Genomic DNA, 27,045 nt, shown 5'->3' on the forward strand with positions numbered 1-27,045 from the left:
AATTAACAATCTCTAATAGCTGTCTCCATCAGCAACAATATTGTGGACGTGTGCGTAAAGACGCACTTCCACAATAACATCAATAACTCCCTAAAAACACATTAGCCAAGGAGACAGCATTTAAATGATGGAACTAAGCAGTGGGAAGCACTTTCTCCATAACAACCCTTAAAGACTGCGATTGACTGCCCCCTTCCTTTGATCTGCATCTTGTACATTGTTTCCAATGTCCAAGAGAGATGTCAAATCCCCCCCCACACACACACCCAATCTTTTTCAAAAAAGAAATCACCATCGTTAGGAGAGCTTGTGAATTCAGTTTCCTGTGCTCAGCTGCTTGGCAGCAGATAAAGGAGGGAGGCAGTGTGTTGCTGGGTTGATACAGAAGAACTGCTAGAATAGATGTCAGATTCCACCGGCTAGTGCAACTGCTTTTGAGAGCTCCTACTTTTGCCTTGGCTGCCCAGCACCCTCTTTCTCTCTGATTTGAAGTTTTGGTTTTATCTGAATGTGCTTTGCAAGGGAGAGAGTAAGCCTACTTGAGAGGAGAAGAGCTGGTTCTTTTCAGCACCATCAAAACGGGACAGTTCCCACGAAGTCTTTGGACTGCAAGCCTTCTGATCCTTTTGTCCTACCACAAACTGGACTCTGGAGCCACCTGGTACCATGGAGCTGTCCACCATCCCTGGTGCTGAAATCTTTTACAACAGCACCTTCCAGGACTCAAGTTCTCTCCCAACTTCCAATGCCACAAATCAATTGCCAATGAAAGATACTACTTCAATCATCATAGCTATTGCTATCACCGCCCTGTATTCTGTCGTATGTGTGGTGGGACTTTTGGGAAATATCCTGGTAATGTACGGCATTGTCAGGTAAGAAAAAGGTTCCAAACTAACAAGCCCAGTTTGTTCTTTGACTTAGATGAGAGGAAGTTTTATGCTTATGTGATTTGGCTGGATGCCACCAGGGTCATTGGAAAGAAAGAAGACATGAAGTAGATGTGTAGGGAGATTGGGAGAACTATGTGCAGCATGAAGTTGTGACATAAACTTGTAATCTAATGTAGTCTGTGTGAAAGAGTGAAAGAAAAGTCATTGCATGCCAAATGCATTAATAACCAGGATTTTTTTAAAAAAAATCTTGTTGTGCATTGAGTGGAAATAGAGTGAACATTTGAAGTTGGTGAAGGAAATTTAGAGCCATGTCTGTGCATTCAGCAATGCACTACCATGTGGAAATTAGGATAGAAATGGAACATTTAAAATGTGAGCATTTAAAATGTGACTCAAGAAATGATGTGCTTCACTGCATGCATTTTTAACTGCAAAATGAAAGTGCATCCTCTGTAGCTATTGTTATGTTTTTAGAAAATTACCGTGGCTGGTACATCTCTGAAACAATGTAGATTTTACAGTGCTAAAAATTCTGCCCACTATGATTTTTATATATGGCTATATATGAATGAAGGGAGAGACTCAAACAACAGCAACAAAAATGCAATGACTTTTCAAATAGGAGCATCTTGGTCAGGCAGAATAAACTCCAAGACATATTCACTCTCAGTTTGTGAAGATAACATTGTTTTCTTTCAATTCATCTATCAAGAGAGACATGCATGTTCCTGTATGGGACATATCAATTTTTCTAGAAATGCAAGAAAGGTTCAAAATGTCGAACAAATAGAAATCATGAACATAAACATCAATGTTTCTGAAACAATATGTGCTTTGTCAGTATGTTGTCCTCAGCATACCTTCCTTCAAATATGTTGGATTACAAGTCCCAGAATTTTAGGCTGCCTGGAAATTATGGAAACTGTAGTCCCTCCTATCTGAAGGATAGTTGGTTGGGGGGGGCAAGAATATTTCATAACTTTGGGAATCAGCTTCTGAGAGTCATTTTTTATTGTACTGAGAAATTTCCAAAATACCTCATATTTAATGACACCATCAGGGATCTGAATTTATTTGATAAGATTTCACTTCACAGGTATTTTTTCTAATAGTACTATTACCTCCAAAGTGAAATCTTACCAAATTAATTTAGATCCCTGATGGTGGCATTAAATACTTCTGCAATCACTTTGGTTTAGGTCTAATGAACCTGCATTGCAGCCACTGGTCCCAACAGAGAAATATTTTTAATCCTGACAAGTACCAATTATGAGACTTACCGCCAAGTCTCTTTTCTATTTAGAAATGCTGAGATTAAACCTGGGAATTCTTCACAGAGTCACAGCCCCTTTATTTTTGTGTCTAGAATTGCGACGAGAAAGTTACTTAAGAATTACATTTCCACTTCCTTGCTTCTGCCTCTTTTCATTTTTTAAAAAATCAAAATACTGTAACTTCTGGTTAGGTCTAGCCAAGCAAAGAACTGACCTCTCATATTTCAAATGGCATATTATGCAAACAAACAGGCCCCATTTTGTGAACTGGGCTGCTCACTTAGAGGCTGTGTGAGTCAGCATTCACACATTAATCTGAGACAAGAGTGCCAATATGGGGTTTTTTCCGCTTCGTTGTTTCTGAGTCATACAAAGCAGAGAAATGGTTTGCTTTCATGCAAGCAATTCAAAAACCCATCTGCAGATTCCTGTCTTGCCTGTGTAATTGGCAGAGAAAAGCTTTGGCAAAATCACCACTAATATGCAGTGACCCTGAACTCAGGGGACTCAGAACTTGGCATGCCAAGGAAATTGTATTTGGGCTCAAGTTATGAAAAAAAATCTGTTCTGGGGTAGAATACCCCAAGGTTGTAATTTGTGTCTATTAACATTTATTTTCTGTATTTTCCCATTTCACTTCCCAATGGTTGACCGAAGTGATACAATAGAACAGGAAAGTACTTTAAGTATAGTTAACTTGGAGCAATCACAAAGAAAATTTAGGTTTACTGAAGGGAAATATTCCATCTGTTAGCATTCACAAACCCTCACCAGAAAATTCCCTTGCTATTTTCAAGCCTTTATACAATTTCCAATTTTCTCCTAGACTCATGAGGTCTAATAGCTTGATCTTTTCTGCAAATGGGAGCTGCGATATCAAATATTCTGAAAAACTCTTTGTGTGAGAGTTCCATAGAGAATTGGACATTAAGTGCAAAACCTTATATAACTATTGATAAGTAATTTCTAGCAGATTCAGTGTAACTGATTTCTGAATTTGGAACCTGCATCTCCTTGATTAAGACCAAATACTAGCATCTCCTTATAGGGCTTTGTTCTTTCAGAAGATGGAAGATTTCTGCAAAAATCTGGATGACAATTAGATAGCTTCAAAGAGATGCAGCGGAAAAATTACAACTCAGGGTTGAACTGTGTGGTCCTTGGTGCTCGCTGAACTTGATAGTTTTCTTGCAGATGTTTCATTACCCAACTAGTGGTTCCTTCATTAGACTGTTATTTCATTGAAGTTAGATTAGAGTACAAGAAATAAACAACACTCCAATCAAGGAATTACCAATTCAGACAAATAATCAAACAACAGTCTAGGAACACCCCCCCCAACACTGACAGGGTAATCTACTACTATATAAAGTGAAAACAAGCCCCATTCCCTCCTAGCAGTGATGATGTTACCTAGTTTAGTACTGAAACATCTACAAGAAAACAACCAAAGTCAGAGTGCACCAAGGATGGAGATTAGAAAACCTAACTCAGGGGTCTTCAAACTTGGCCCTTTTATGACTTGTGGACTTCAACTCCCAGAATTCCTCAGCCAGCGGGCCTGGCTGAGGGATGCTGGGAGTTGAAGTCCACAAGTCATAAAAGGCCCAAGTTTGAAGACCCATGACCTAACTCTTTGCTCACATCTGTATTGTTGCAACCCAGTACTGGTAGCTGTGCTGAATATCTATGCAACAGTTTGCCTAAATTATCAACCATATTGCTCTACATGCTGTGCCTGATGCAGTTTATAAAGGTTTACAAACCTTTATTTGTTCATTTGGCTGTGAAATGCCAAGAGATTAACAAATTGTGTTGCCATTTTCTTTTCCAACCCAAGCTGCTAATGTTGATCGTCATACTTAATTTGGAGCCAAATTATCTTAAAAACTTTTCTCCTCCTGATAAAACTACCATGTTCTGAAGTCACCTACGGAAACATGCAAGGATTAAAGTTTGGAACAATTGATTTGAAAGGCAAAATAAGATTCATAGCAAGCATGGATGTGCACGTAGCATCTGTCAGGAACTAACAAAACGTGTCTGCTCTTAAAATTGCACAGCACAATCACATTTTGTCTTCAAGCCGGACTGCTGCACAACCCTAACCCTAACCAAATTTGTTTGGTTGCTAAGATGGGGACATAGACATAGAATCATAAAACTGAAAAGTCCCTCAATCACCAATTAAACTTCATCTTTCAAAGAGTTGGGACTCTTTCCAGAATGGCCAGTCAAGAAAAAATGATGAACAAGGAAGAGAATAAATACAAAAAAATCCAACACCAAGCTCAGACACCAGTTCTAAAAATAATACTTGACCTAGTGACCTTTTCAGATTTTACAGTCAGTTCATGGATAGGAAGCAGTTAGATCAGGGGTCTTCAAACTTGGCCCTTTTATGACTTGTAGACAGGCACGCTGGCTGAGGAATTCTGGGAGTTGAAGTCCACAAGTTATAAAAGGGCCAAGTTTGAAGACCCCTGAGTTAGATGACCCCTGAGTTAGATAACAATCAACATAAGCTGGTTCCTGATTGCCGTAATGAACAGTATGACTGCTATAGTGACTGGTGCATTACTTTGCCTATTTGTTTTTAAAGTGTCACAATATTCTGTGAGAATGAATTCCACAGGTAAGCTGTATGAGTCTTGGAATGCTTGGTTTTACCAAACATGTCACCTTCTGCAGATTAGAATGATTGAAATATAATATTTTGATAGTTTCCCATATTACTCATAATTCTAGAACCTATCATGCTGTGATCAACTGTTTATTTTCCCACTCACTTAGCCATTGTGAATTCTCATTAAAGTGCTTCATCTTTATCCATCCAGGTAGTCCTCGACTTACGACCACAATTGAGCCCAAAATATTTGTTGCTAAGGGAGACATTGGTTAAGTGAATTTTGCCCCATTTTAGATCTATCTTGTCACAGTTGTTAAATGAATCACTGCAGTTGTTAAATTAGTGACTTGGTTGTTAAGTGAATTTTGCTTCTCCATTGACTATGCTTGTCAGAAGGTCACAAAAGGGGATCGCCAGACCCCGGGACACTGCAACCGTCATAAGTATGAACCAGTTGCCAAGTATCTGAATTTTGATCACATGATCCTGGGGATGCTGCAATGGTCGTGTGAAAAACACTCGTAGGTCACTTTTTCCAGTGTCATTGTGACTTTGAGCAGTCACTAAATGAACTGTTGTAAGTCGAGGACTACCTGTATTCATTAAAAGCAGCACATGTGATATTTCCCTGCATATTGAATTACACTCAATATCAATTACACTCAAAAATCAAAACCAAGAGAAATTTTTGGAGAGGTCTTATTATATAAATAGTTTAAGTATGCAGATCTAGATGTACAGATGTATGGATTTAGATGTACAGATCTAAATCTTCCATTGTATTTTTTTTCCTTGCTGATGTGCACTCTCTCACTCTCTTGCTCATGTTAATAAGTAAGCATTTTAGTAATCAGTGATGGAAAACACTTAGGCAGAAAAATCCATTTCATTAAACATCAAAAAGCCAAATCTAGAAATTTATGACAAGCTGCCAATGACTGGGGATTTTCATGATCGTGCATAGAAACAGGGCTGGGGGTTCCCCAAGATACATCGTTCATGAAGTCCAATGAACTAAACTTCCATTTTTGCATCCTTGCCCTATTGCTTTCAGATGGCTCGTTTGCTAAAGAAGCCGTTGCTTGACCGTAATTGGTCTTCTACCCATGTTTCTTATTCCTTTGAGCTATTCTAAATGGAGCAGCTTTAGAAAGCAGCTTAGAGACGGTGCTTGGTTCAGAAAGCAGCTGCTTCTTCTCAGTATAATTCTATTTATATTTGGCTGTTCATCAAAATCACAAAACAGATAGCTGCGATAATAAAGTAGTCACATAAAGCAACGAAAGGCTAATTGCCAAACTTTAAAACCAACGAAGCTAAATAAACACTAGCAAAGGAAACAAGCCATCAACCAGTCATCAATGACCCTTCTTAAATGCACAAGGAACAAGTGAATCTTAGCCAAATCTCTTTGGGGAAGGTACCATTCTGACATGGGGCACCGCCACAAAGAATGTCTTCTGTTTTCATCATGTGAGGCCAACTCCCCCAGGGCAATGAATCAGACCATTTTCCCCCCTCCAGGGTAAGTATATAGGAAATGGAAGGTTCTGAAGGTCAAACCTGATTTGGTATCAATGTTTTCTCTTTCCAGATAAGATAGAATATAGAATCATAGGGCTGGAAGAAACCTCAGGTCTTCAACCCCCTGCTCAAGACAGGAGATCTTTGTTGTTGTTGTTGTTAGCTGCGAAGTCGTGTCCGACTCATTGCGACCCTATGGACAACATCCCTCCAGGTCTTCCTGTCCTCTGCCATCTTCTGGAGTCCATTTAACCTCACGCCTACTGCTTCAGTGACTCCATCCAGCCACCTCATTCTCTGTCGTCCCCTTCTTCTCTTGCCCTCAATCTTTCCCAGCATTAGGCTCTTCTCCAGTGAGTCCTTCCTTCTCATTAGATGGCCAAAGTATTTGAGTTTCAACTTCAGGATCTGGCCTTCTAAAGAGCAGTCAGGGTTGGTCTCCTCTAGGACTGACCAGTTTGATCGCCTTGCAGTCCAAGGGACTCGCAGGAGTCTTCTCCAGCACCATAGTTCAAAGGCTTCAATTCTTTGGCGCTCAGCCTTTCTTATGGTCCAACTTTCACTGCCATACATTGCAAGATCTTATACAATCCCAAATGGTTGTCTAGGCTCTAGTCTACTTTTGAATACCTCCAGTGATGGAGCAATCACAACTCCAGAAGGCAAGCTATTCCATTGATCAATTGTTCTCACTATCAGAAAAATTATCCTTACGTCTAGGTTGGGTCTCCCTTTAACAAGCTTCCACCCATGACTTTTTGTCCTGCCCTCTGGTGCTTTGGAGAATAAGTCAATCTCCTTTCTCTGTGACAGCCCTTCAAATACAGGAGGACAGTTCTCATATCCTTCCCACCCAGTCCGTCTTTTCGATAAGCTAGACACATTTAGCTCCCTGAAAAGTTCATCATATGATTTAACCTCCCGTCATTTTATCATCTTGCCTATGCACTAGGGTGTTAGCATTTTTTTTGTACTGTGGTGACCAGAACTGCATAGACCAGAATTATAACATCTGAATAGTTATTTTACACACATAATTTCCAGCTGATTTTTAAAATATGCATTGCAGTAACTCAACTGCTAAAATCAGGAAAAGCATCTAAGAAACTCATTTCTTCTCATGTCTGTCTTCTGCTAAACAGACACCAAAGCCAAGCTGTAGGACAGTGAGAAGTTAATGATCAGCATTCTTGCAGAAGCTGCTTAGTCTACCATTTGCTATGGTAGTTAAAAGTTTAATTGCATTTACTCAGATTTAGTTTAGTTAGAGGCGGCCTTGTTTATTCTTCGGTGGTTAAGGATCTGCATAAATGCAGCTTTCTTTACAGTTCAGTAAATTGGAAAAGTGCAGGATATGGATTAACTCAGGAACCAAATTAAGCATGTTTGCAAATGCTGGGCTTGTGAAATTCTTCCTTTCTAGGACACTTTAAAAGATGTCAGAAAAGGAAAGGAAAGGAAAAAGAGAAAAAAGAAAGAAGAGAAAAAAGAAGAGAAGAGAAGAGAAGAGAAGAGAAGAGAAGAGAAGAGAAGAGAAGAGAAGAGAAGAGAAGAGAAGAGAAGAGAAGAGAAGAGAAGAGAAGAGAAGAGAAGAGAAGAGAAGAGAAGAGAAGAGAAGATGTGCAGCACAGATCTTTGCACCACAACATGTTAAGAGCTATGGTATGCTGAATGGGGAACTTAGGAGAATTTAGCTCAACAGGACTAGAATCAAGGCATTGCCAGATTTTAAAACAATATTTATTGATTTGGGGCCATCGCAACTGGAACACAGCAATCAGCCCACAAGGACAGTTAGGCACAACATTCAGCACAATTGATATCAGCAGAGATTTACAGGAGAAAAGCAAACCCGACCATTGGGCCTCTGAGAGATGGCCAGGCAGGGTCAGGGGCCTCCATCACAAGACCAACAAGAGGCCCCTGGTTAAGTTTCTTGTTAAGTTTTTTGTCGGGTTAGGGAGGGGGGCGGGAAAAGAGTATGGCTGCTCGGGGAAGGCAGGCCTTCCGGGTACCATTACGCAGGCCAGGCCTACGACCATTCGCGATGGTGAGAAACGAGGACCAGTCGCCGACAATAACCAATGGCGTACTGACGAACATCCTATTCCCAGGACGGTGGGGAACGGCAGAAGGTGCACAAACAGAGGGCCGTATCGTCACCGGGAGTGTCATCTCCGCTCTGTACAAGCGGTGAGACGCTCCGACCCTCTGTACTTCCCCGGAGGACCCGGGAGCGAAGGTGTGCAGCCTCCTATGCTAAGGCTGGTCTACCTGAATGCCAGGTCCGTAGCTAACAAGGCACACCTTGTTCGTGACCTAGTGGAGAGCGAGCACGCGGACCTGGCTTGCATCACGGAAACCTGGCTGGGCCAAGAGGGTGGTGTCCCTCTGGTTGACCTCTGCCCGCCAGGTTTCCAGGTGCTGCACCAGCCTCGGACCCATGGGAGGGGCGGGGGAGTGGCAGTTATCATCAGGGAATCCCTTAGCCCGCGAGAGATCACCGTCCCTCAGATGGTCGGGTGTGAGTCTCTCCTTCTGAGATACGGCCCGGGGGCGCAGTTGGGCCTGCTGCTGGCATACCTACTACCTAATCGTGCAGCGGCAGCCCTGCCCGAGCTACTCGATGCCCTCTCAGGGTTGGTGGTTGAATTCCCAAGACTCATGGTCTTGGGCGACTTTAACCTACCGTCCCTGGGAGGATCGTCCGATCTGGCTCGGGAGTTCATGGCTTCCATGGCGGCCATGGACCTGTCGCAAATAATTTCTGGACCGACTCATGAGAGAGGCCACACCCCAGACTTGGTGTTCTTGTCTGGACGGTGGCGCGATGATATCGGTGGGGGTGCCACGACTGTTATGCCCCTGTCATGGACCGATCATCACCTCGTGCGGCTAGACTTCCCCTTTACCACCCCCCGCCGTGGGTGCGCGGTGCCAACCAGATGGTACCGCCCTAGGCGCCTAATGGACCCTGATAGATTCCAGGCAGCGCTTGGGGACGCACATGCACTCCCTGCTCACAGCTCGGCGGATGCCTTAGTGGAAGCCTGGGAAAAGGCAGCCACGGAGGCTCTGGACCGAGTTGTACCCTTGCGGCCTCTGACCCGGCGCAGATCCCAGCGAGCCCCATGGTTCACCGCGGAGCTCCGGGAGATGAAGCGTCGGAGACGGGGCCTAGAGAGCCGTTGGAGATCCAGTCGATCCGAATCCGACCGATTGCGATTAAGAATCCTCACCAGGTCTTATCTCGCTGCGATAAGGGTGGCAAAATCCAGCTACTTTTCCACCCTCATCGCATCCGCAGATAATCGCCCGGCTGCCTTGTTCAGGGTGACTCGCTCCCTACTGAACCAAGAGGTGAGGGAGGAACCCTTGCAGGGTCGAGCCGAGGAATTCGGTCAATATCTGCTGGATAAAATTGCTCGGATCCGAACCGGCCTGGACTCCAACTGGGCTGAGCTGGAAGAACAAGGCATGGACAGTCTTGTCGACGTCATCTGGGAGGAATTTGATCCTGTGACTCCTAAGGAAGTGGACAGGATTATGAAGAGGTTGAGCTCCTCCACATGCTTACTGGACCCGTGCCCTTCCTGGCTGGCATATGCAGCTCGAGAGGGGACACGAGGCTGGTTCCTGGCGGTCATCTCCGCTTCTTTGAGTGAGGGTCACTTCCCCACCGCCTTGAAGGAGGCGGTGGTGAGACCTCTCCTCAAGAAGCCCACCTTGGACCCATCCTCACTGAATAACTTTCGTCCAGTCTCCAATCTTCGCTTCCTTGCGAAGGTTGTTGAGAGCGTGGTGGCGCACCAACTCCCTCAGATCCTGGATGAAGCGGTTTATCTAGACCCGTACCAATCGGGCTTCAGGCCGGGCTACAGCACGGAGACGGCATTGGTCGCTCTGATAAATGATCTCTGGAGAGCCCGGGACAGGGGCCATTCCTCTGTCCTAGTCTTATTAGACCTCTCGGCGGCTTTCGATACCATCGACCATGGTATCTTGCTGCGACGCCTCAGGGGACTGGGAGTGGGAGGCATGGTTCTGCGCTGGTTCTCCTCCTTTCTCCAGGGTCGCTCGCAGTCGGTGTTGGCAGGGGGACAGAGGTCGACCCCGAGGCCTCTCGCTTGCGGAGTCCCTCAGGGGTCGGTCCTCTCGCCTCTCCTGTTCAACATCTACATGAAACCGCTGGGCGAGATCATTCGCAGCTTTGGAGTAGGGTACCATCAGTATGCTGATGACACCCAGCTTTTCATCTCAACTCCAAACAACATCAGTGATGCCCTCGACATGATGTCCAGCTGCCTGAAAGCGGTCCGGGAATGGATGGGGAGGAACAGGCTTCAACTGAACCCGGACAAGACTGAATGGCTGTACGTACCGGCAAGCCAGGATACTCAGAACATCCCATCCCTTAACATCGGGGACAAGTTACTACCCCCTGTTGATAGGGCCCGCAACCTGGGTGTCCTCCTTGACTCGCAGCTCTCCCTGGAAGATCACATAGGAGCTGTGACCAAGGGGGCCTTCTCCCGGGTTCGACTAGTTCGCCAATTACGGCCTTATCTGGACCTGGATGCCTTACGTACAGTCACCCATGCTCTTGTGACCTCTCGCCTAGACTATTGTAACGCTCTCTACATGGGGCTGCCCTTGAGATCCACTCGGAAGCTTCAACTGGTGCAAAGTGCAGCGGCACGGACACTCTTGGGAGCCTCCCGATACTCCCATATCACACCTCTCCTCCGTGCGCTGCACTGGCTTCCGGTTGCCTTCCGTGTGAAGTTCAAGGTGCTAACAATGACATACAAAGCCCTACATGGCATGGGTCCGGACTACCTACGGGAGCACCTTCTGCCAATGTCAGCACCCCACCGTCCTGTGCGCTCCCACAGAGAGGGCCTCCTCAGGGTGCCACCGCTCAAGGAATGTCGGCTGGTGGCCCCCAGGGGGAGGGCATTCTCAGTGGGTGCGCCAGCCCTCTGGAACAGCTTACCAACCGAAATCCGGATGGCCCCCGACCTCCGCACCTTCCGACGCGAATTAAAAACTTACCTGTTCCACCAGTCCGGCCTGGCCTGATAGCTCTAATTGGGGTCCCAGTTTGTATTTTACTATTGTTTTTTTCACTATTGTTCATTCTGTATGCCCACCTTATTCTGTACACCGCCCCGAGTCCCTCGGGAGAAGGGCGGTTTATAAAAACAAATAAATAAATAAATAAATAAAATAAATAAACCCTCCCTATAAAGTATGGTCTGAATTGAAGTCATAAACAATCTGCACATTCGCTGGCCAAAAACTTAATAATCTTCTCTCTGGTTTAGCCCCCAGATGTAGATTTCATGTTGGTCTAGTTTTCAGTAGAGCATTAATTTCACAAGCCTTTATCAGTGGTATAACATTGGAGAGCGTCAGAACCGTATCATCTGCAAATAGATTTAAAAGATAAGTCTTGTGTCCCAATTTTTATCTTGCAAATCTGATTGTTGGATCTATTACCAACTAGGTTGAATAATAAGGAGGATTCAATCAAAGCCAGCCTCAAATTTAAATGTACTTAATATTTCTTTTAAAAATGGTAGTTTCAGAGAATCAAAGACTTTAAATATATCGAAAGAACATATGGCTAGTAAAGATTTATTGATTGGTCTAATATTTAATAACTTCTTTTTAAGGATAGATATATTTCAGTTTGGAATAAAACCAGATTGTTCCATTTGAATATTTTTTCTCTCAATAGGTTCACTTACTTAAAATCACTTTTAATAGGTTCCCATGCTCCCCATTCAATTAACTATATTAAGGAATTAAAGGAATGGGCAAAGGTATCAGAACTATCAGTTAATTTTCCAGAAATTGTATCAATATTTTCTCCACACACACCCAAAAATTCAAAAGGAAAGCTCTACAGTTTTAGGGATTCCAATGGTAGATAAATCTTGAAAATATTTAGGCATTACTATTGCTAAGAATATTAATACAATTTTTACTATTATATGCCAACATGGAAGAAATTAAATAGGGAAATAAAACTGGTCTTCAAAACATTTTAATATTTTAGGAAACCAAAATGAAACTTAATTAGAGCCAAATAATGATATAAATCATTTTATTTCACTCAAAATACTTTTTAATAATAGAACTGGAAGTATTTTCACTAGAATAATGCTTCAGATTTGGAAGAGTACAGTATATATACAGTTTTAATTTTCCTTTAACTGTTTTTAATAACATTATATAGGTTAGGTTAGAATAATCTTTATGGTTTGGTTAAAATGAAATTTTGAGATAATCTTTATAGACTGAAATATTTTTATAGTTTTTTTATAGGAACCTCTTGATAAAGATCAAACTGAGCAATGAATAGGTGATAAATAGCTCTTTTGGTGTCCACTCAAATCTTTTTTGGGCAATAGAAATATTAGAGTTTCAGTAACGTGGTCTGAAACTCAAGAATTCAATCCTTCACAATGTGGAACAACCAGAAGGAACAATCTCAAAAATTTACAAGCTATTACTGCAATTAGAAATCAAAGATGTGCTATGTGGCTTAAAGAAGCTTGGTTAAAGAAGTGTGATGGCTATTTTAAGCTCATTGGTATTGGAGGAGCTGCTAGCATCAGAGGCTGCTAAATGTTCCTTGAATCTTCAGAATTTTGTCCCTTCACACACACCCTGTTTTTGTTCATTTGTTTTTGCAAAATACAAACTTGGAAAGAACCTTGGTAAAAGTGAGTTTGTCTGATCTCCTGCTTATAGCAGTAATGGACTGGAGACATCAGAATCCAAGTTGTTTTTTTTAATTGATTTATATGGCAACTCTAGATAGCTAACAACATGTAAAACAATAAAAAAACCCAGCAATAAGAAGTTTTAGGAGGGAAAACCTACAGTGGTCATCAAGCAGAACAATCAGTGGTGGGATTCATCCAGTTCGCACCAGCTCGGCAGAACCGGCAGCTAAATTTTTTGTTGCCCAGGCCCAGAATGGACTTCCGGAAGTGGCATTCACACAGAGAACCGGTTGTTCACATATTTGAATCCCACCACTGAGAACAATCAACAAAAATCTTTCAACAGGCCATCTAACCTCCTCATATCCAGCTCTTCAACCCTTTACAAATTCTGTGAACTGCATTTTTAGTACTGAAAAAGCAAAAAAAACCCAAAAAAACAAACAGGTTTGGGGCCTTTATGTCTACTTTGGTTTGGATAACACCTGCTGAAATCTCAGCAGCTAAAAAGGAAGGTGGATAAGGCCTCCAAAAGTTGAGTAGTACTCCAGCACTCTTCCTTTCTTGCAGTTTCCTCTTCTTCTTTCCCCTTCTCCCCAAGAAATAGAAATGAGCGTAGCAAAATAAAATCAATGAGGCATCTTTATTTCATGCACATGGTGAGAGCTAGATGTGGAATCCAAATGATTTGCTCTAGGATAAACCGGAGACGTGACCAGGTTTTCAGTCACAAAAGGCAGCAGTATTTCATTTCCAGTTTTCCAACTGCACATAGATGTCTTCACAGGAGTAACACAAGGGAGGTGTTCTTTAGATGATCAAAGTACTGTAGGTATTTCCTAATTCTTCTAAGGGAGGTTAGGAAGCGAGGTGTTTGTGTCTGGTATGGAATATTTCCAAAACAATGTTAGAAGAGAACAAGACTAAATCATGTGATTTAAAGAACTTCAAACACCATAAATAGTCCATCCTTTTGGAATCATTATTCTGGAAGATTCAATAAATCCATAATAATACTAATACTGATGAATTACAGTTGCATTTTTTTAAACACAAGAAGCTGCATTGCTGAGTTGGAAAGGAACCAAGAATGAATGAATGAATGAAACTTTATGGTCAAAGTACAACCATGTATGCATTGAGATTGGCTGAGCCTCCATTTGTGCCCCCCCCCACAACTCACAGTGACAACAAACCCACCGTCTTGTTACACCATGTGAGGTAATTGCACAACACACCAGCCTCGCAAGTCAATCTCATGACTCTTATGAATTCTACTCATAAAGTTAGCTGTACCTTGAAATTTCATTTTCCCTCTTGCTGTTTTGCTCCACTTCTTTAAAGTTTTGTTCTGATTATGGTAAAAATATCCTAAAGTTAGAAGAAGCTAGCTTTCCACAAATGTTAAGACAAAACAAGCTTCTCGGATGATATCAATCCATATAAAATCCCAGTCGTGTGACTTTTTCCTGATTAAAGGCAGCATTGGGTATTTGAGTGACATGGCATTGTATCCCATTGGGCTATACTCCAAAAAATGATGAATGGCATCAGAACAAATGAAAAATATAATTTCACTTCAGCTTGTACTTAATTAAGCTCACTGTAGTAAATATGATTATTCTACGGTGATGCATTTAAATATTTTCCCTGGCACATTAAAATACCATTCGTTAAGAATTTTTGAAAGTCCCAAGGGCCACAGCTTAGGGTTTGGAGGGAGGTCTGTAGCTTTGATGAGTTAAATTTTGCAATTCAGTTATAAAGAAGCCTATGGCTTTTCAAGACCTACTGAAATTTTACTCCTGGACTCAACTGCTGTCTACCCTGGAGCATAGATAGAAAGGCTCCTTATAGCTAAAAGTTTAACATCAGCTCAACTTCATTATTTCAGACTTGGTCTGGGAATATTGACCAAGGAAGCTTCGGGCATTTCTGTGGAAAGCTGCGTTTAGCTCCTATCTGACTTCATTTTTGATCATTCTGCCTGACAGTGTTACTACCACTTTATAATGCCTTGGTAAGATCACACTTCGAATACTGCATCCAGTTTTGGTCACCGTGATATAAAAAAAGATGTTGAGATTCTAGAAAGATTGCAGAGAAGAGCAACAAAGAAGATTAGGGGACCGAAGGCTGAAACATATGAAGAACTGCTGCAGGAATTGAGTATATCTAGGTTAATGAAAAGAAGGGGTGATAGTAGTGTTCCAATATCTCAAGAGCTGCCACAAAGAAGGGGGAGTCAACCTATTCTCCATAGCAAGACAAGAAGCAATGGATGGAAACTAATCAAGGAGGGAAGCAATCTAGAACCAAGGAGAAATTTCCTGACAGTTATAACAATCAGTGGAACGACTTGCCTCCAGAGGTTGTTGGTACTCCAACACTGGAGATTTTAAAGAGGAGATTGGACAACCACTTGTCTGAAATGGTATAAAGTATCCTGCTTGAGCAGGGTGTTGGACCTCCAAGGTCCCGTCCAATTCAGTTCCTGTCCTCTACCATCTTCTGGAGTCCATCTAAGCTCATGCCTACTGCTTCAGTGACTCCATCCAGCCACCTCATTCTCTGTCGTCCCCTTCTTCTATTGCCCTCAATCTTTCCCAGCATTAGGCTCTTCTCCAGTGAGTCCTTCCTTCTCATTAGGTGGCCATTAGGTACCATTATTGATAAGCAAATCAGAGGGAGGATTATGCAGTCTTCAAATTGTTTCCAGGGTTATTTATAAACATTCAGTAGAACTGCAATTGCAAAACTGCAAATGGTACTTCAGCTAGCATTTAGGAAAAAGACTAGAAACAGAAAGACTGTGTCAAGTGCTGTATGAGCCTAGCATTATCAGAATGGATAATTGTACTTAGTCCGTATTGCTTCAAGTTACAGATGGGGACTAAACTTTCTGAGGGATTCTTCCACATAAAAGTGAAGGCAGAACAGGCATACATAAAACTGTGTAGTCTAGAAGTTTTTTTTTTTGCTGATTGAAAACCTTTAAAGACTAATGGAAAGTTCTTATCACTTCATGGAGTAAGGCTGCTCTCAATAGCTTTATCCACAACATGATTTATTTATTAGATTTATATCCTTCTCTTCATTCAGGAGCTCAAGCGAATGTTGATATCACTTCTACAAGCCCTTTGCATGTTCCTCACAACAATAGCCCTGCCAATTCAATTGGATAATTCACACACGTTCCATCTGTCATCCTAGCACTTAAAAGTCATAATCAGAATAAGTAAGTGAATTTGCCTATCTTGGATGGGGACATTTCAAGACGTACAAATGTTGGCAGAAATGTAGCAACTAATTTGTGTTTTTTTTTTGCAAGGAATGAATGTTTGTTGAAGGACAGAAATAGGGCTGCGTATAAGAATGTGCTCCTACCCACTTGATTATGAGGAACCGAGAATTGACTATATTGAGAGCAATATAAAAGTTTAGTTTTGCAGGCAAGAATGGATGTTGAATAAATATGGATCTCCACCCAACTCACCTCACAGAATTGTTGTTAAAGGGGAAAATAGGCCGAGGGGGGAGTATTAGATACGTTCGTGGCCTTGAGTTACTTACAAAATATTAGAGATAGGATAAAAATATAATAAATCTAATAGTGATTAACGAGGCATGAATAGGTCATAACACAAGTAGTCCTTGGCTTACAATCAGAACTGAGCCTGAAATTTCAGTTGCTAAGTGAGACAGTTGTTAAGTGAGTTTTGCCCATTTTAAGACCTTTCTTGCCATGGTTGATAAGTGAATCACTGCAGTTGTTCAGTTAGTAACACAGTTGTTAAGTGAATCTGGCTTCCCCATTGACTTTGCTGGTCAGAAGGTCACAAAAAGTGATCATATGACTCTGGGATCCTGCAACCAATATAAATAGGAACCCCTTGCAACTGTCTGAAGTTTGATCACATGACCCCGGGGATGCTGCAATTGGCATAAGTGTGAAAAACAAATCATATGTCACTTTTTTCAGTGCTGTTTAACTTTGGTCATTAAATGAATGATTGTAAGTCAAGGACCACCTGTAAGACAGGGGACCAGAGAGGTTACTTGGTTTGTATGCAAAATACCCACAAAAACTCTGCCCCCCAATGGAGACAGGAAATGTAGAGAAATACAGGTAGTCCTCAACTAACAACCATCATTTAGTGACCATTCAAAGTTACAACAGCAATGAAAAAAAAGGGACAATTGTTCACATTTACGACCATCGCAGCCTCCCCACGGTCACGTGATCAAAAATTCGGCCGCTTGGCAACAGCCATGTATTTATGATGGTTGCAGAGTCCCAGGGTCCCGTGATCTCCTTTGGTGACCAAAGTCCATGGGGAAGCCAGATTCAGTTAACAACCCTCCTGTAGCTAACTTAACAGCTGCAGTGATTTACTTAATAACTTTGGCAAGAAAGGTCATAAAATGGGGCAAATCTCACTTTAACAACTTTCTCGCTTAGCAACGAAAATTTCAGGCTCAGTTGTTGAGGACTACCTGTATGCACTAAGAATGGGCACACACACAAACACCCACACACCAATGCATACCATGGAATCGGAAAGAAAAGTGTTCAGTGTTCAGTGCTTTTTTCAGGTTGTCTCTGGTTTACTACATCCTTTTTCATGAGCTTTTATACCCCTGTACCCTCCTATCCCCCTGGGCACCATCTCACAGCCATAGAATAAACTCCATCATGATTAGACTGTTTTGGGAAGAAGGGAAGGTGCTCCCCGAACTGTCAATATCTCAGGAGCGGCAGGAAAATTTTCAACAGAAGCTGTTTTGCATTTTCCCAACTATAAGTTGAATATGTTACCGAAATAAGCAGGGTAATTGCAAAAGCTATATGGCTAAGATAATATATGCTGCTGCAAAGAAACTTTTCTGCTTCTGAGAAGGCTACCACTCCTTTGGCACAGCAATTTAATGAGCATATTCATGAGAACAAGTAAAATTAGGTTACAGTCACAAATCTTTTTTTAAAAAAAGAAGAAGAAGAAGAGAGAGATTTTACTCATCTTTTATTTATCTTCCTGACTTCTTCTTTGCCTTCTCTGCCTGATTTACCCTACAGAAGATCAGCATCATTTCAGTCCTTTCACCATTTAAGCTCTGAGTATTGATTGGCCTTTCCCCCTCCCCCTCTCTTGACACATTATGAAACATATACAGGGAGTGCAAAGGATGCACTTCTGGTCTTCATCATTTTGCAGACGTTTCACTGTAGGAAGATGCTTTTTTCTGCAAAACATTGAAAACAAGGGAAACATTCAAAGAAGCAAAGACAGATGTTGATGAAATACAGGGAATTGCCAACTATGGCAAAGCTCAAGTCCCGTCAGAATAAATATGTTCTTTTTTTAAAAAAAGCCCACTTAAATATCAAAACAAATTTATTAAAGGAGTTGAAGGATAAACCAAACTATAACAAAATGTTGAAAATAGTAGCCAGGTATTGAGCTATGTCCCCTTTTATATGCCATCTCATCTGGTGTCTCCAGGTTCTTTAAACATGCTACGTCCATTGTATGAACCCAACTATTCTTTATGAATGCCTGAATGGATTATTCTCTTCCTAATAGAATGAGTAGAACGAAGAACATCAAAGTTGGAAGGGACCTTGGAGGTCTTCTAGTCCAACCCGCTGCTCAAGCAGGAGACTCTGTATCAATTTCAGACAAATGGACGTCCAGTCTCTTCTTAAAAACCTCCAGTGATGAAGCACCCACAATTTCTGGAGGCAAGTCATTCCACTGGTTGATTGTTCTCACTGTCAGGAAATTTCTCCTTAGTTCTAGGTTGCTTCTCTCCTCGGTTAGTTTCCATCTGTTGCTTCTTGTCCTGCCTTCTGGTGCTTTGAAAAATAAGTTGACCCATCCTCTTCTTTGTGGCAACCCCTCAAATATTGGAACACTGCTGTAATGTCACCCCAAGTCCTTCTTTTCTTTAGACTAGCCATACCCAAATCTTGCAACCATTATTCATATGTTTTAGCCCCTAGTCCCCTAATCATCTTTGATGCTCTTCTCTGCATTCTTTCCACAGTCTCTGTGGCATCTTTTCACATCTCTAGTGAAAATCTCAGTGAAATCTCACATGTCTAGTTGCCATCCAAGTGGTTCATGGTGAACACACATACACAAGAAGAGCTGAGGATGCATCTGAACCAGTAAACGAAAACTTCAGGAAGCCAAGCATTTGGGGGAGAACTAGCTACCATAAAAGCAAGCAAGGCCAGGCAAAACCTTGAGTTTAGCCACTGACCAGCATCAATTCATGTTAGAATGGTGAACAATGGCAACCCTTCCCTTCCATAAACTATGAAAAAATAACTACAATCAGAATGTTAGCACAAAGCTCATACTTAGCTAAAATAAAGTTATGGAAACTACAGTATTGTCCAGTATAAATGTTTATGTATACTTGCTTTGGAGAAAGGAACAAAAATCTAAAATTATGTATATAACATCATTCTACTGCTAAAATCTACATGTAAAGTTAGAATTAGTAGATAATCTGTTTTTCTGGGCATTTTTTATAATCAGAAGTGCTTAATATTTTATCAGCAACACATTGTCTAGATTCCAGCATTTAACTTACTAATACAAGTTAAATTCCTTTCTCTCTACCTTGTTTTTCTAACCATTGATAAAAGGTACCCCATGTTCTAAAGTATACTGACTCTTCTTTCTCTTTCATTTTCAGTGTCAAATCTATCCATTTCTGCACAATCTAATTTTTTTTAATTCACTCTTCCTCCATTGGTAAATCTTCTTTTTTCCAATATTGAGCGAATACAATTCTCGCTGTGGCTAATACATATAAAATTAGATATATACGCTCTTTCTCATAATTTCCTACAATTATGCTTAACAAAAATAACTGGCCTAAAATCTATATGTTTTTTTAGTCATTTTCTTTAACTATATGTGTATTCTTGACCAGAATCTTTTAGCTTTGGGGCTTGTCCACCAAGGGAGGTGTTTTACTTCTATTTGGAATGAATCTTTCAGACACAGGACTATCTACCCCAACATTTTCAAATTTGATGCAGACCTGCATCTTTGTTGGTTCTCCCTTTGGAGCAGACATGTCAAACACAAGGCCCGGTGGCCAGATCCACCCTGCGAAGTGGTTTCATGTGGCCCGCAAAGCCATCCTGGAAACAGTGAAAGGAACGGCCCCCACTGCCTTGGCCCTGGCCCACAGACCCTCCTTCTGCCAGAGACCCTCAGATCTGTCCCACTCCTGCCCAGGCCCCCATAGGCACTCTTGATGCGAATGATGTAGAGCTGGCCACGCCCACCCAGTAGGCCATACACACTCTAGCCACACCCACCCAGTAGGCCACGCCCACCCAGGCCATACCCACCCGGCCCCTGAGGGCAACTGCAATGCTGATGCGGCCCTCAAATGAAATTGAGTTTGACATCCCTGCTTTGGAGGATGAGCATCTTTTTGTGGGGTTGGGAAAGCAGATGCAGAAATATCCGCCATTCATCCAATCCTTTGGCAGATATCCCTTTAGGGTTTAATAGAAGAGATCAGGATTCGTAGAAGAGATGGACAAATGATTACAGCCCCATTTCCTCCTGCAGCTCCTACCAATGTGAATTTATGTGCATGAGTTATTATTCCCACTGATTCCTCCATTCCATATAAACAATTCTACATCATAGCCGCAACCCACAGAAGCACCAGAGGTTTCAGGCTAGAATGCAGTCAATAAATCACTGCTGTTTTATAGAAGCCTGCCAGGTATAGATCAAAATCAAGGTGACACATCTTCTCTAAAGAACGTGCTTCGGTTATGATGGCTGGAAGGTATTTTTCTCATTGTTTTCTTGTTCCTTCCCATTTTCCTGGTATTTCTTGGCAGTAAGATTCTCCGAAGGTAGCAAAATCAGCTTTCAGGGGCATTTTATATGCAACTGGAAATATGGTAGGATTTGATCAATGTATTTCAAGAGAGATTTCACGGTGGTTATATAGATTCTATTTCCACACTGCACCTGGCAGTGTCTATTAAGGGCCAAGGAGTCTTTAGTTTTATGGAAGAATTAGAGAATATATCCTCAAATATTATTTTTGGGTGGGAATGATGTAGCTCCCTCCAGGTCCTCACATCCTTTTCCAAAATAAGGTAAATGTTTCGCCTCTCCAGTTGTGTATGACTCTAGTGGGCAGTCCTCATCTCTGTTTCTCAACGGAGGGAGCCAGCATTGTCCAAACATGCTTCATGTGGTCAGCATGACTATACGCAGAGGTACACGCAATGCTGTTATGTTCCCAACCAAAGTGGTACCTATTTATCTACTTGCATTTGCATGCTTTCAAACTGCTAGGTGGGCAGGAGCTGGGACAAGTGAGGGGATCTCACACTGTCACATGGTGCTGGGGTCTCGAACCTGGGCTGTCAAGCTTTCTAGCTAACAAGCTCAACATCTTTAACCACTGAGCCATCATGCCCCCTTACTCTAAAATAACCAGAATCATTCAAAGCAAAATGCCGATGGAGTTTTCTAAAAAGGAAGGCTCTTAAGAGGATTCTCCTAAGAAAGGTTCTGTTAATACAACGGGATGCAGAGTAGCTCTGATCAGATGCAGATTTTATTTATTTCATCAATTGATCGCCTGTTTTTCATTCAGGAGATCAAGAGACTATACACACATGGCACTCCTTCCTAATTTTTCTACCTAGCCACTTCCCTGGGAGTTTGAGATTGAGAGAGATATTAATCAGTGAGCTTCCCTAGTTTCAGGTTGAAGCAGAATCTGTGTGTACAGATTGTCCTTGACTTATGACCATAACTGAGTCCAGAATTTCTGCTGCTAAGCGAAACAGTTGTTAAGTGAGTTTTGCTCCATTTTAGGATCTTTCTTGACACAACTGTTAAGTTAGTAACACGGTTGTTAAGCGAATCTGGCTTCCCCATTGAGTTTGCTCGTCAGAAGGTCACAAAAGGGGATCAAATGACCCCAGGATACTACAGCGGTCATACATGCACGCCAATCTCCAAGCGTCCAAATTTTGATCACATGTCCATGGAGATGCTGCAATTATGGCAAGTGTGAAAAACCATCATAAATCACTTTTTGTCAGTGCCATTGTAACTCCGAACTGTCACTAAGTGAATGGATGTAAGTTGAGGACCATCTGTATTTATTTTAAATGTATTTATAAGATTCTCATATCGTCATTTCAAACTTGCCAGGGATACTTGGTCAGCACATGTATTTGAGCCATGATTTTGTAGCTCCAGGATGAACCACTGAACTGTTTATTCCAACAGTTCTTGAAGTGGTCCTCCTCCAGACCAAGCCAAGAACATTGCTGAAACCTCCAGAATGGCTCCATTTTGAATTGAGATTTCAAGTAGCCTATTTTAACCTCAGAAACTTTCCCAATGCAACTCTTGCAAACCCCTGTAGGCAGTGGTGGGATTCAGACAACTGGTTCTCTGTGTGGATGCCGCTTCCGGAAGTCCATTTTGGGGCTGGGCAACAAAAAAATTAGCTGCCGGTTCTGCCGAAGTGGTGCGAACCGGCTGAATCCCACCACTGGATGTAGGAATACAGGTGAATGAGGTCCCTGTCTTTTCACTGGGGGCCTCCATCTGTAGAATTTTCCCCCCAGATCTTTTGGGCAGCATTCTTTTAATTTTTCTTTTTAATTTTCTCAGTCTTTTCATTCATCGTATTATTGCTACAACATTTTCAGCTAATCATTATAGCCTTTATTCATAAAGTCCACCGAGCAGCGTGGTGGCCTAGAAGAGGACCTCTCACCTCACAGGAGGCTGTGAGTTCGATCCTAGGTAATGGCAGATATATCTCTCTGCTGCAAACTCCAGATAGGCATCAGGAAGGGCGTCAGGTCAGTAAACACTCAGCTCCATTCAGTTGCCCCGACTCCACCACGATGCAAGGGAGTATAGGGTCCTTCAAAGAAAAAGAAAAATATGTAGTCCAGTGATCCCAAGAACATTGGCATTAAACGAAAGGCTGGCTTTAAAAAGGAAAAGTGTCAACAGATTGAAGACAAACATTGGAAAAATCCCTTTCCTTTTTTTTTCTGTCACTCAACAATGATTTCCTCCATCCTGAATTTTTCACTCCCTCTAACAGGTGCAGTGATGTTGGACATTTGCAATTTGTCAATCCATGACAATTATGCATAGTTTGTAGCATCTTTTGAAACTTCACACACACATTCTCAGCCATGGATTTATTCAGATGGTCAGTTTTCCAGTGTGACTGGAGAGATTTATGAAAGCAAATTTGGCCAAATAGTTAGATAGATAGATAGATAGATAGATAGATAGATAGATAGATAGATAGATAGATAGATAGATAGATAGATAGATAGATAGATAGATAGATAGATAGATAAAGAAAGAAAGAAAGAAAGAAAGAAAGAAAGAAAGAAAGAAAGAAAGAAAGAAAGAAAGAAAGAAAGAAAGAAAGAAAGAAAGAAAGAAAGAAAGAAAGCAGTAGGAAAAAATAATGAATTTTTCACAAAGGATTTGGTCCTGTGTTGGCTCCTCTAATGGAGCTTTCTCAGATCAAGGATCAGCAGAGGTGGTTGCAGGCTGACCTAAAGAACTTGAGCGTCAGCAGTAAAAACAGCAGGAGTCTCGGCCTCCTTAGAGAAATATAGACTGAAAATCAGCTGTAAAAACAGAATCTCTTGCTCAAGGAACAGAATGTTTTCAGGAACAGGAAGGATGGATTTCAGCACCATTTAAACAATGACACAGCACAGGTGAAGCTTCTTTTGCTGCTTACATCCTTCAGAAATTCAGATTACACTAAAAGGATGATTTCCCCCTTTTTAATCAATTGATTAAAAGCACAAGGAAACGAGCACGGGTGGCAAATACAACATGAGGATCTGATACCACTAGATGGGAGATAAGAAAGGAGAAATGGATCAGTGAAGAAGCAAGCAAGGGTATTTGGTGAAGAAGCTAGCAAGGGTATTTATGTAAGTTGGGTATCAGGCTGTCAAAGAAACAAGGGAAATTGAAACTAGAATATATATCTGGAATGTATCCTAGTAAATTATAATAACTGACCATTTCTCTGCAAGCAGAAAAGATAATTCAGAATTTATAGCTAATCAGAACTTAAACTCTTCATGTTCTCCTTCAGTATGGCCCTCTCTGATAAGTTGGCTTGAATTTCTTCTTATCTCTTGTCTTCCTATTATCTGCTGGAGCCATGTGTCTGACGGAGAAGTGGACTGTTGTCATAACAAATCAAGGAAGTGTCATTGGGCAACTTGGTGGGTGGAGGTTATGGAAAGCTATTGTTAACTAACCAGATTTTTAGTGCTAGAAAACTAGAACTGGATTTGCTTCTTCAGTACTGGGATGTGTATTCAATAAAATTTATTTTTTCTCGCACCCCAAAGCCACGAGGATCCCTTAATTTTGAATTTGCTAGATGGATGGTTGACACCATGTTTACATTCTTGGCATTCCTGTGCTCCCCTTCAGATTAAATCCACCAAACTAGATTGTAATTTTCTAGCGCCATTAACTGAACCCTGATACCAGGAAAGGATTCAGGAGAAGCATTTTGTCTGTCACTTGACTTCAATCTAAACACGAGCCACAGTTCTATTCCATTTTACCTTGTGTTGCTTTGCTTATTTAGTAAGAATGAATGTATTTCTTGCAAAGAATGAGCCCCGGTGTCAGTTGCAATTCATGTCATATTCTCCTTATCTCCTCTCTCTAGATACACCAAGTTGAAAACGGCCACAAACATCTATATCTTCAACTTAGCCCTGGCAGATGCCTTGGCCACCAGTACTTTGCCCTTCCAGAGCGCTAAGTATCTGATGGAGACCTGGCCTTTTGGGGAACTGCTTTGCAAAGTCGTCCTCTCCATTGACTACTACAATATGTTCACCAGCATCTTCACCCTCACGATGATGAGCGTAGACCGGTACATTGCTGTCTGCCATCCAGTCAGGGCCTTGGATTTCCGGACCCCAGCTAAAGCAAAGTTAATCAATGTTTGCATCTGGGTTCTCTCCTCTGTGGTTGGAGTGCCTATCATGGTCATGGCTGTCACTAAATCTCAAGGCAAGTGGGCTGCCATTTAATTCCAACGACTTCCCTGAAGACTACCACTCAGTCTGGGCAGTGATCAGGCTGTGGTTCCCACTGCTAAATTAATACAGACCTTTGGGGTACTCCGACTTTTTCTGTCCTGTAGTAGCAGAGGATCTTATATTCAGTTCGCTTCTCAGGGATGATTCCATTATGTAGGAAACAGGCTTACGTACATAACACTTAGGAAAGAATGTTCATATTTCAGTAACAAGAGGGGCTTGTAAATAACAGACCTGCACGTACTGGCTTGGAAATAATCTGAAGAATTCTATGTTCATTCATTAATCCTGTTCACACCAATATTGAATTGGGTTGTGGGATAGGGATAAGAAAATCATACAAACTCCAAATCCCAGTCAATTAATCCAGACAGAAAAAATAACTACAAAGAGACCCAGGCTTATTTGGGGCTAATCAAATACCTACCTGGTCCCTTACAAGCTACTAACTTGATAAGTAGCTGTCTCTGAAACTTTGTCAACTGAGACAAAGTCCTAGAGAAACTCTGTGAAAACAAAGTTGTTCTAGGCACTCTATCTCTATGGTTTGCTTTGTACCGTTTCCCACTCTGCATCCATAAGGAGGAATGAAAAAGAGTGGAAATGATGAGAGGGTACACATCTCCCTTCTCAACCATCTGTAGCCTATTTTAAAAAGAAGGAATTTGGAAGGTTGCAGTGGCCTTCCAACCTCTTTCGTAGTGGCTGAGAAGACTAACAGCATGGCTGTTCTTTAGCTGGTCCACTCATCCTGAATTGGACCCTGCCAGCAATAAAGGTCAACTAATTCACTAGGAATATACTCCCAATGTTGGGAAAGATGGAAGGCAGAAGGGGAAGGGGAAGGCAGAGGAAGAGATGACTAGATAGCGCCATCAACACAACGAACATGAATCTGGGCAAACTGTGGGAGACAGTGGAGGATGGGGGTGCTGGTGGGCTATGGTCCATGTGGTTGCGAAGAGTTAGACACAATTTAGCATCTGAACAACAGCAGCATACTCCCAAACGCCCATTAACATAGCCATTAGGTTGTTGTCGAAAGGGGCTCCATCATGCGGATATATTTCCCTATGTCCAAGAGAGTAGCAATACCATTGTCCACTGAGCTATGGTCCTCCTGTTTGTTCATCTCTCATCTTTGTACTCTTCCTCCTTTTATGTAGGTGGCATTACAATCTGTCTCCTTCAGTTTCCTGAACCTCATATTTACTGGGATACTGTTACCAAGATCTGTGTTTTTATCTTTGCTTTCTTGGTTCCCATCTTGGTGATCACCATCTGCTATGGGCTCATGATTCTCCGCTTGAAGAATGTCCGTCTCCTCTCAGGTTCCAAGGAGAAGGACCGCAATCTGCGCCGTATTACACGCATGGTGCTCATTGTGGTAGCTGCCTTCATCATCTGCTGGACTCCCATCCAGATCTTTGTCATTGTTTGGACCCTGGTGGGCATTGACAGGGACAACCCGTATGTCATAGCCAGCCTGCATTTTTGTATCGCCCTGGGCTATACTAACAGCAGCCTCAACCCTGTCCTTTATGCTTTCTTGGATGAAAACTTCAAGAGATGTTTTAGGGAGTTCTGCCTCCCGTTCCGATCACGGATGGAGCAGAGCAGCTTTAGCCAGGCCCGGAACAGCACCAGAGAACGTGTTTCTACCTGCACTCCCTCAGAAGTTCTTCATAAGTCAGCATGACTAGACATGGACAGCCACAAAAGAGGCTTCAGCAGAGGAGGCAGAGGAGAAGAGCTGCATTCTGAAGTGACCCAGGTCAGCACTACAGAATTTTAGCCTGAACTGATCCAGGAGCCGTTCAGGAAAAGGCACCACCACAAATCTTGTGAACTGTTCAGA

General features: G+C 42.0%; 1 protein-coding gene across 1 annotated transcript; it reads left to right on the forward strand.

The window, feature by feature from the left end:
• Window positions 1-666: 666 nt before the first annotated feature.
• Window positions 667-26,886, forward strand: OPRD1 (opioid receptor delta 1; the record flags this gene model as incomplete). Its single annotated transcript, XM_081334520.1, has 3 exons — window positions 667-875; window positions 24,809-25,158; window positions 26,354-26,886. The coding sequence occupies 3 exons, from the start codon at window positions 667-669 to the stop codon at window positions 26,884-26,886; spliced, it is 1,092 nt and encodes a 363-aa protein (XP_081190646.1).
• Window positions 26,887-27,045: the final 159 nt, after the last annotated feature.

This window comes from Vipera berus (genome assembly GCF_964194415.1).
Source record: "Vipera berus genome assembly, chromosome: 9".
Classification (NCBI taxonomy): Eukaryota; Metazoa; Chordata; class Lepidosauria; order Squamata; family Viperidae; genus Vipera; species Vipera berus.